The sequence below is a fragment of the Epinephelus lanceolatus genome, chromosome 20 (genome assembly GCF_041903045.1).
Source record: "Epinephelus lanceolatus isolate andai-2023 chromosome 20, ASM4190304v1, whole genome shotgun sequence".
In the NCBI taxonomy this organism is placed as follows: Eukaryota; Metazoa; Chordata; class Actinopteri; order Perciformes; family Serranidae; genus Epinephelus; species Epinephelus lanceolatus.
The window spans coordinates 35,052,047-35,063,006 of NC_135753.1; the positions used below are offsets into that span (position 1 = coordinate 35,052,047).

The 10,960-nt window shown below is 36.8% G+C and overlaps 1 protein-coding gene across 2 annotated transcripts in view; it reads left to right on the forward strand.

The window, feature by feature from the left end:
- Positions 1 to 10,514, forward strand: part of ift74 (intraflagellar transport 74) — a 31,456-nt gene extending 20,942 nt beyond the window's left edge. For both annotated transcript variants that reach the window (XM_033639496.2, XM_033639495.2), the window contains exons 9-20: positions 43 to 181; positions 1,066 to 1,128; positions 1,809 to 1,952; positions 2,287 to 2,327; positions 2,800 to 2,879; positions 5,343 to 5,396; positions 5,896 to 5,993; positions 6,133 to 6,259; positions 6,472 to 6,635; positions 7,007 to 7,132; positions 7,590 to 7,650; positions 10,108 to 10,514. In XM_033639496.2, the coding sequence (XP_033495387.2) occupies positions 43 to 181; positions 1,066 to 1,128; positions 1,809 to 1,952; positions 2,287 to 2,327; positions 2,800 to 2,879; positions 5,343 to 5,396; positions 5,896 to 5,993; positions 6,133 to 6,259; positions 6,472 to 6,635; positions 7,007 to 7,132; positions 7,590 to 7,650; positions 10,108 to 10,223 (1,213 nt within the window). In that variant the 3' untranslated portion in view covers positions 10,224 to 10,514. The remainder of the gene's footprint in view (positions 1 to 42; positions 182 to 1,065; positions 1,129 to 1,808; positions 1,953 to 2,286; positions 2,328 to 2,799; positions 2,880 to 5,342; positions 5,397 to 5,895; positions 5,994 to 6,132; positions 6,260 to 6,471; positions 6,636 to 7,006; positions 7,133 to 7,589; positions 7,651 to 10,107) is intronic.
- The last annotated feature ends 446 nt before the right edge of the window (positions 10,515 to 10,960 follow it).

A 10,960-nucleotide genomic window follows, 5' to 3' on the forward strand; every position in this document is an offset into this window, starting at 1 on the left:
TAAATTAACAAAAAACCTTTCCCTGTTGTGTTTGCCGTGCAGAAGAGAGGAGGCCATCAGGGCAATAGAAGAAGACATCAGGAGGGAAAGGCGGGTCGCTGAGGAGGTGGTCCAGGCGATGCCGGCCGCAAAGCAGGAGAAGTATTTCGGCATGACGACAGCCAATGAGGAACTGCTACAGGTATCAGTGTAGTTTGAGCCTTGGCATGGTACTGCTCTTTAGTTGGTCTAGTTATAACTAGTTCATATCACTGCTACTGTAGTTTAAGAGGCTGTCCACATGCTGCATCTTTAACTGCCTCGAGGTCAGGTGCTGGGTGCCACCTGCCTGTCTTTTCTGTGCCAGCTTTCAAGAGCACGGCGGCAGGTTGTGTCTTTACAAGCACCGTATCACAGCCTGTTACCTGAAATCCTGAGTGCAGAGCTGATCTTCTTCCAGGCACTGTTTGTGTGTAGGTCTAGTGTCAGATGTTACACCCTGTCAGCCCTGCACCAAAGTGCTTACTTCTTCTCTGTATTGTTTTTATTTTATTTACTTATTTAACCTTTATCTAACCAGGAAGTCCCATTGAAATTGAAAATCTCTTTTACAAGAGAGACCTGGTCGAGGTAGCAGCCAATCAAAACACATTTAAAATGCAAGAATTACAACATATGATACAAAAATCCACAATAAAACAACAACTATTAAAAACATAGTGGCCTCTGTCACCACATTCTTTATATCTTTATTTCTAATTTTAGATCTTTTTGAAGATTTATCACAGACTGATATTTACGAAAGAAGGGAAGGATATCTGCTGACTGTGATTGGTTGTTCCTCTTCATATGACAGGCGGTGCGCACTGCTGTGTTCCAAAAGTTGGGTTTGTGCACACTGCTTTGGCATTTGAGCGCTGCTGCCGCATGTCTACATTACAATCAGTGAATTTGAGGGCGCAAAAAACACAGCATGCGTACCACCCTGACACTGTTGCCGTCTTTGTCACCACATAAAATAAATGTACTTTATGTCCATCTTCTTTCTTCATCTTCTCTTTGCCTTCTTGTTTTTTTGTTTTGTAGGAGCTGACTGTTCTGCAGGAGGAGCTGGACATTCTGATAACCAGGAAGGAGGACTATGAGGCTGTGAGTTGGATTGAAAAGACAGGGGATGATCAAGGAAGGGTTAATGTATGACAGAAGGGGGAGGGTATCTGCAGGGTTCACAGAGACATGTTAAACAGTGCATAGAGTGTAATTTAATACCTGCTCCACAGTCATTCCAGTCAAAGTATGAAAGATATCAATTAAAACCAAGCGCACTGTGTAAATGTAAGTAACTGTCACCCCTAATGCTAACATTAATTAACAATTAACAGAACCTCGACCTGGGTGATGGATAAAAAAAATGATTTAAGGTCCACATGAATTTCACACAAGGGCAGAGGTGTGGAACATAAGAGATTTCAAGTCAGGTTGAGCTAGAAATACATGGGAAAGACATTTTCTAACTAATGTTAATACCTACAGCAGGCTGGAGAAAATACCCAAGACCTCTTGTCAAAGAAATTTAAGACACTTTAATCCCTGAGGCCTTTTTTGGCGACGTACATTAATGTGTATAAGATTTTCGAAGACATGCAACCCTGGGAAGGGAGGAGATGAAATGTGGAAAAGAGGAAAGGAGTTACAGTTACATCACACCGCTGTGTAGTGTAAAGGGAGCTTCTGTAGCAGCAACAGTAACACACTCGCTGTAGTAGTAACTTTAGTATTGGCAGCAGTAGTAGTATGAAGTGTTTAATCTTATATTGCCCTGTGTGCAGGAGCTAGCTCACTCGCACATAAAGCAGGAAGTGGTTCGGCTTCATGAGACTCTGTCGGCGCTGGAGGCGAAGCGTGACGCCATGGAGGCTGAGCACAAGAGCCTCAGCTCCCCACAGGAGGAGAGAGAGCAGCTATTCAAACAGGTTAGCTTCACACAACAGCTGAATATCAGTCGAGAACATAAAAGTACAGATGATATGCAGCAACAATGTTTTATTAGACTGATACAAGCCAACTAAAAAATCTTGATTTAATGTTAATTTGACTTTGATTTGTTTAAAAGCTGCGTGGCTTGACATATTTGACACTAAACAATGATTAAAGTCAACATAATTACAATAAAATCAAGTGAATTAAACAGTCTCAGATTGATTGGTCACCTCAGACTGAATGTGTTCAGTAAGTGCTGCTTCATTTGACAGATTTAAGAGTTTTAGTTAGTTAAAAAACAATTAAAGCTGCTGTTTTGTTTTCCAGGTGAAGGAGGACAATCAGGAAATCGCCAGCATGGAGAGACAGTATGTATTCGTTTTAAATACAACATGCCAAAAGTCTGTCTGCATTAATGGTCTCAATTTCTTTTTTTAAATTTATTTAGCTTTATTTGTCACTTTAGTTAAAAAAGCTTGAAACACTGACAGATGGTGGGCACTGTGACACACAACTTTAAATCTCACTTCTTATTTTATAAATTACTCAAATGAAGCCAAATCAAATCAAGCAAGAGAGTCAGCTTTGCAGCATCTTCTGCCAGAAGTTATAAAAACATTTATAAGGTTGAAATCATTGGCTCTCATAAACAGATCCATTTGAAAGTGAGAGGTACAAAAATTGGCAGTAGAGTACAAATGCAGTGTGATTTTCATGAAGCCTGATCTGCCTCATTAAAGTGCTTTTATATGCATGTTTATGTTTTGCCTCACTCAACCTATGACCTTCGACCACAAAGACTATACATTTGAAACCAGTTTTGCGTGTGTGTGTGTTGAGGCTTACAGAGATCCGGGACAGGATGGGACAAATCACAGAGGATATCCAGCAGCTGGAGCAGGACTCAGAGGAAGCACAGGGTAACACTGGATGTCTGCTTTCAATTTCTCATTCCTCTATCACCGTTCTTTCTACCTGAGATATACTTCGGAAAAACGCACTGCAAGTTTCACATCGTTCATCGTAGTGGAAATTTTAAAAACCAGGGACCAGATGTAGAAACGATGCAAACACACAGAAACCATGTGTATGCTTTTTCCCCCACACATAAACTGGTACTTATAAAGAATTTGCAGCAAAACTTTTCGCACGTTACACATTCCTCAGACCAGGCGTACACTTGGTTTCAGCTGAGATAGCTGGGGGTGATATGATGAGGAAGAGATAAGTTTCAGTCTCAGTCTCAGTTCAGGGTTTGCAGCCTTTGAAGGATGTGGCCTTCGCAGTCCTTTGAAGACCACATCAGCCGAACCGAACGGTCTCCGAAATTGGAAGGTCTGGTCTAGGGAGGATTTCCTGGTTGCATCACCAGTTGTTCTCACCCCGACCTGTTAGCATTCTTGTTACCTAGCAACCAGCTGCGCTTGACCAAAGAAGGAGTAAGCTAGTAAGTTAGTTCACCCTAAATCATGGACCCAGAGATTTTTATCATATACATACAGTATATGTATTTTTTTAATTTAATACCTGAAGAGATTATTCATGTGGAGACACTGCCGTTTGATATATTTCAGACTGATGAACCGTGTTCAGGTAAACTTGTTAAATTAAAATTGTTTAAGCTGTGTGCTTTTAGCTCATAGTAATGTCAACAACCGTTAGTTAACTTAATATATAATCGTCACCAGCGCAATGCATCACGGGACAGCCTGGGCCACAAAGGAATCATCCATTGCATCCTCCAAAATCTGGGAAAGACGGCTGCATTTCTCCGCCGCATTTGAAGGAGCCTTCGAAATGGGACAGCCTTGGTCGCACCGATGTGACGCAGTCGGTCTTCAATGCAGCCTCTGAAGGCTGCAGCCACTGAACTGAGACACAGCTACAGAATATAAGTGAAATTGCTTTTAGGTTGTTTGCTGACGTCACAGATTATGTTATTATTTTCGCAGTGTACACAGCTTTCTATTAAATGTCAATCAAAGGCACATTTATAAAGTTTATTAAGTTAATTGTGATCAGCCATCATCTCCCTGTTAATGACCATTTCATTTGACAAACTGATTAGATTTTGGTGGTCAGAGGTCAAGGTCAGTGTGACTTTGCATTTGTCTTGTGAGTGTGATATCTCACGAACACCTTGAAGGAATTTCTTCAAATTTGGCACAAAGGTTTACTTGGACTCAATGATAAACTGATGACATTTTGGTGGTCAAAGATCAAGATCAGTGTGTTCTTGTATCTGTCTTATTCTTGTGAGCAATATTTCAAGAACCCCTTAAAGGAATAGTCCAAAAATGAAAATTCAGCCATTATCTACTCACCCTCATGCTGAGGGAGGCTCTGGTGAAGTTTTAGAGACCTCATAACACTTGCGGAGATTTGTGGGGGGGAGTGTGTAGCAGCCCAACTGCACACCAAGTGTCCTGAAGCCCCGACATAAAAAGTTGTTTGGAAAAATGTCATTTGAACTCTGTTTTTAGTCTCATTGTAGCCTGTAGCTCTGACTGTCTCTCTGTGGGCTGCGCTCACGTGTGTGCGCTTGCGCGTGAGACTTTTCATGTCTGGGCTTCAGGACACTTGGATCACTACAGACGAGCAGTATGGAGATATTTTTTGGTTTCAATTATGTGTTTTTGGACGTTTGAATCTGGGGCGCCGTGTTGTGAGGACTCTGAAACTTCACCTGATCCTCCCTCGGCATATGGGTGAGTAGATAATGGCTGAATTTTCATTTTTGGGTGAACTATCCCTTTAAGGGAATTTCTTAAAATTTGACACAGACGTCCACTGAGAACAATTTGGTGCTTACCTAACAAAACATTTTTTCAGCCATAGATCAAGAGTTCTTACACAAATTATGACAAAAATTCACACAGATGTCTAAAAGGTAAAATGATGAAGTGATGACATTTTATATCCAAATGGTCAAAGGTCAACTTCACTGCAACATCATAATGTTCTGCATTAAACACTTTACTGGCCATTATTCAGCATCCTATCTCTGAAATATGCCTGAAAAATATTTTTTCAATAAATGTTATTTGTTAATTTTTATGTAGTGTGTGAGTTGTGGTCATGTTTTGTAGGACAATGTGCAATGCTTACAAGACACAGTGCAAAGTGCCACACATTAATTTAAAATACGACCGTGTTTTAAAATGACTTTAAAATCACAGACGTGATGTGAACCTCTGAAAAGTATTGCGAGATTATCAAAACTGTTTTCTATTTATTTTCTGTCTGAATACTAAATGATTAAATTACACTGTGTCTCTACTTGGACTTATTATCAAACTCCTACAAACAAAGTATATGACAGTGACATCAGTTTGAGTGTGGACTGCTTGCAAAACTAACAGAGTTTTTATTCTGTCCATTAGGGGAGTGTCAGCAGAAATACAAGGAGCTGAAGAGGAAAGAGGAGGAAATTGACCGTGAGTTGAACATCTGACAATTGAGACAACAAAAACTGAGCTTGACAATGATTATTTAAAAAAAAAGATCACAGTATTATTTACTCAGATCTGATCTCATTAATGTGTCGCAATTGTGGGTATGACTTTTGATGTTTTCAAATATTGAGCATAACCCAGGGGTAGATAAGTCTCTGAGAAACAGTCAAGTATTAAATATATAATAGTAAAACAAAAGGAGATTATGATAAGAAATGATATCTAGTTACTGTAGGGTTAGGCATGGTTTTTAAAATGGTTTCACTAATATAAAAATATGTGGACTGAGACCGATAAATACATGGAAACAAACACTTTGCAGTGGCCTTCTGGAAGCTACCACCAGGAGTCGCCAGAGACAGAATATTTATAAATCCTGCACATACGAGCTCCAGTGTCTCTGCATGACAAGATATTGGTTTAAATGTAATTTACATGCAGCTTGTAGTGACAACGTCCTTCATTTGTTGCTGTGTTCCAGGGTACCTGGAGTCATTTGAGGAGTCCAGAGGTCAGGAGCAGAGCAAGATGACACAGAGCCAAGAAAACATCGTCTCCCTCCTGGAACACTGCAGCAGGGTGAGGGGGAAGGAAAGGAGGGGAAATGATAGTAAAAAAGGTCGAGTTAGAGACAAAGAATAGACAAAACTGGCAGGAAAAGAACATGTGGAAGAGAAGGCTAAGTCGTGTGTGTATATATGTGTGTGTGTGTGTGTAGAACATGTTGCGGCTACGGCAGGTGGACACAGTGACAGCCAGTGAGCTGAGGAACATGCAGGAGGTGCTGGTCAGCAAGGAAACGGAGGTGGTCCAATCAGAGAGCACTGCCAGAGGACTGACAACTGGTCAGTAACACACACACATTCTTGTATTTCTATCTTTGTTGGGACCCTCATTGACAGCCAAAATGTCCTCACTTTGCAAAAATGTCCTCACTCTGTTGCTAAAATATGTTTGTGGCATGTACGAGTAGAAACTCACACACACGCACAGCACCAGTAAGGTGTACCCTCTTTGATAAACCCATCAAACTGTCCCCAAACTATCTACTACCCAGAGTCCCAGCGTCTGCAGCAGGACCTGGAGAAGGTGCAGCAGCTGGAGGGGAAGATCTCAATTGAGCTCAGCACCCTGAAGGAGCGAATCAGCACCATGGAGTCTGAGCTGGTCACCTACCGAGACCTGGACACGCTGAGGCACACAGCGGAGGAAAAGAAAAAGGTGAACTGAGAAAGTGGGACGTCACAGCTACATGTACTTTTTGTTATCAAAGTACAAGAACCTCAGCAGTGTACTTCAGTATAGAATGGACTTAATGTATCTGGTTATTTACTTAAATCTCTGACAGAGGTCTGGTAAAATGTGAACACTACTGTTAAATGTCTGTAACTCCAAACACAGAGGGCCACCTACAGGCACCATCAGACCATGGTTTAAGTTGAACCATACATATTTATTTGTAGTTACAGACATCAGCCCATCAGCTCACTGTGGAGCTTTAAATACTGTTGAATTATTCAACACAACCTGTGTGTTTGTATTTGTCTTAAGCTAAACTGTAGGCTAACCAGATGTATGTTGTTGTGGTGCAGAGACTTCAGGAGGACCGCATATCGCTGACCTTGCGTCAGGATTCATTCAGGCAGCTGTTGGAGGAAATGAACCAGAAATATGAAGCTCTGAAAACGAAACTACAAGAAAATGAGACTCACGCTCAGGTTAGAGGGTTTCACACTTCTCTTAGAAAAACATCAGTACATCGGCACGAATATACTGTAGCCATACACATTTATATAAACAAATATAAGATTTTATCATTAGTTATAATGAATGTAGAAACACCTTATTTTACCAGTTGATACTTGTGATGTCTGCATCAAAATACCACCTACTGATAACAGTAAACATTTTTCCGTAGTTCAGATGTAATTCTGTCAAGACTTCATAAACATTTCTGCTTTCATTAAAACTCCCAATGTATTTGAGAAACTTTGAATGATTTCTGGTTCTCTTCATGCACTCTGCAAAACATTGGTCGAGTCATTTTTAGGCATTTTGATGCAGAAAAAGTTAAATATTATATCTTTTATGTTGTTACAAACGTGTCTTATTCTGCTCACGCTAGTCTTGTGTTCATTGTGCTTGTGTGTATGTGTGTGTGTGTGTGTGTTTCAGCTGGCAAACCTGGAGAGAAAATGGCAACACTTGGAGCAGAACAACTTTGTAATGAAAGAGTGTATCCTTTTGAATCTGTCTTTGTCTCTATTACTTGATTTATATGCCTCTTCATCAGGTGTAGTCGTGGTCAGAGGCATTATGTGTTTGTGCCGTACGTATGTATGTGCATATGTACATAGGTACCACCCTCTCATTCTTGTGAATAAAACATCTCAAGAATGCCTTGTTTTCTCAAATTTGGCACAAATGTCTGCTTGGATTCACTATGCAATAAACTTCAGAGAATTTTGTGGTCGTGGGTCAAGGTCAAGATCACTGTGACCTTGTCTTTCTCATTCTTGTGCACTCGGTATCTCAAAAATGCTATTATGGATTTTTTCCCCCTAAATTTTTTATTGTTTTTATTTATTTATTTATTTATCTTTGTGTCAGTTTTTATAACATACAATATAATAACACTTTTTATAAAACTTTTTATAATGTACTATACTTTGACCTTTTTATGAAATTTTTTGACATGCTATACTGACATTTTTATAAAGATGAAATTTGTATGACTTTTTTACATTTTTACCAAAATATACTATAACATTTTTACACCATTTTCATAACATGCTACACTATGACATTTTTATGACATTATTAACGATATGACTATATTTTTATCGACATGCTATACAGTAACATTGTAATGACATCTTAAGAACATGACATTTTTAAAATATTTTTAGTGACTTGCTATTCTATGACATTTTCATAACATTTTTATCGATATGGACATTTTCATCATATTTTGAACGACATGCTATACTGTAACTTTTTTTTGCGTATTTTGAACAACATGCGATATGCTATGACTTTTTTTGCGTATTTTGAACGACATACTATACTATGACTTTTTTGTGTATTTTGAACAATCCTATGACATTTTTATCATATTTTGAACGACATACTTAACTATGACTTTTTTGTGTATTTTGAACAATATGACAATTTTTATCATATTTTGAACGACATACTTAACTATGACTTTTTTGTGTATTTTGAACAATACTATGACATTTGTATCGTATATTTTGAACGACATGCTATACTATGACATTTTTGTCATATTTTGAACGACATACTATACTGTGACATTTGTATCATATTTTGAACGACATGCTATACTATGACATTTTTGTCATATTTTGAACAACATACTATACTGTGACATTTGTATCATATTTTGAACGACATACTATACTGTGGCATTTTTATCAAATTTTGAACAACATGCTATACTATGACATTTTTATCATATTTTGAACGACATTTTCATGACATTTTTTATTACATACTACACTATAAAATTTTTATAACATTTTTAATGCCACACTCTATTACGACATTTCTATGACATTTTTATCGACATGCCATATTATGACATTTTTATCATATTTTGAACAACATGCTATTTTTAATGACATACACACTTTTATGACATTTTTAACGACGTACACATTTTTATGACATTTTTAACAACAGACATTTTTTATCATATTTAGAATGACATGTTAAACCAAGACATTTTATTAATAATTTTAAAACAAACTTTACTATATCTACTATATCTTTATATTTCTAACGACATATCACACCACAACATTTTTACCATATTTTTAACGACATGCTATACAATGACATTTTTATGATTTTTAGAACGACATGCTATACTATGACGTTTTTATCATTTTTTGAACGATATGCTATACTATGACATTTTTATCATTTTTTGAACGATATGCTGTACTATGACATTTTTATCATTTTGAATGACATGCTATACCATGATATTTTTATCATATTTTGAACGACATGCTATACTATGACTTTTTTGCATATTTTAAACGACATGCTGTACTATGACATTTTTATCATATTTTGAACAACATGCTATACTATGACATTTTCATGACATTTTTTATTACATACTACACTATAAAATTTATATAACATTTCTAATGCCACACTCTACTAAGACATTTCTATGGCATTTTTATCGACATGCCATTTTTAATGACATGTCGAATGACACACTTTTATGATATTTTTAACGACGTATACATTTTTATGACATTTATAACAGCAGACATTTTTATCATATTTTTAATGACAAACTATACCATGACATATTTATTGTATTTTGAATGACATGCTATACCAAGACATTTTAGTAATATTTTTAAAAACAAACTTTACTATATCTACTTTATATTTCTAACAACATATCATACTGACATTTTTACCATATTTTAATGGCATGCTATACTATGACATTTTAGTGATAATTTGAAAGACAAGCTATACTATGACATTTTTTCGTAATTTTAATGACATACTATACTTTGACATTTTTATGACATTTTGATGGCGACCACAAAGCAGTATTTCACGTTTCCTTGGACTTCTAAAGCAAACTGTTGTGTGAGATCTGTTATTTGTCCCAGTCCTCTTTCCTTAACTGCAGCATCAGTCATCGCCTCTAAATCTCAGGAGAGTGATTACGCCTCAGTCGCCAAGAATGTCTCCCAACAAGTGGCAGAGTACAACAAGAGTCTCATAGAGTCCCTGCAAAACAACAGGAGTTAAAAGCACATCAACACACAAAGTGTCTGTTACTACTCATTTATCACATTTCAGTTAATTTCATAATAAAGTCTGTATATAGTCTTGTCTTTTTGCAAAAGGACAGATCTAGCAATACGTTGTCTTAAAAACTTTAACCTACTTTTTATGTTTTCACAAATGAGTGGCAGTGTTGTGTCCAACTGACAAAAACTGTAACTGCTGACTGTACTCATATTCCCAAATGTCTGTAGTCAACGTTTCTATGTGTTTATCTACTATTTTCTGTATTTAAATAAAGTTTACAAAGCCAAACTCACTTATTGCTTTTCATATTTTTATATATGACATATACTGTGACATTTTTATCATATTTTTAAAGACATACTATACTATGACATTTTTATCAGATTTTGAAAAACATGCTATACTTTGACTTTTTAATCATATTTTGAACGACATGCTACATGACTTTTTATCATATTTTGAACGACATGCTATACTATGACTTTTTTATCATATTTTGAATGACATGCTATACTATGACGTTTTTATCATATTTTGAACGACATGCTATGCTATGACATTTTTATCGTATTTTGAACGACATGCTATACTATGACTTTTTTTGTCATATTTTGAACGACATACTATACTATGATTTTTTTGTCATATTTTGAACGAAATGCTATACTATGACTTTTTATCATATTTTGAACGACATGCTATACTTTGACTTTTTAATCATATTTTGAACGACA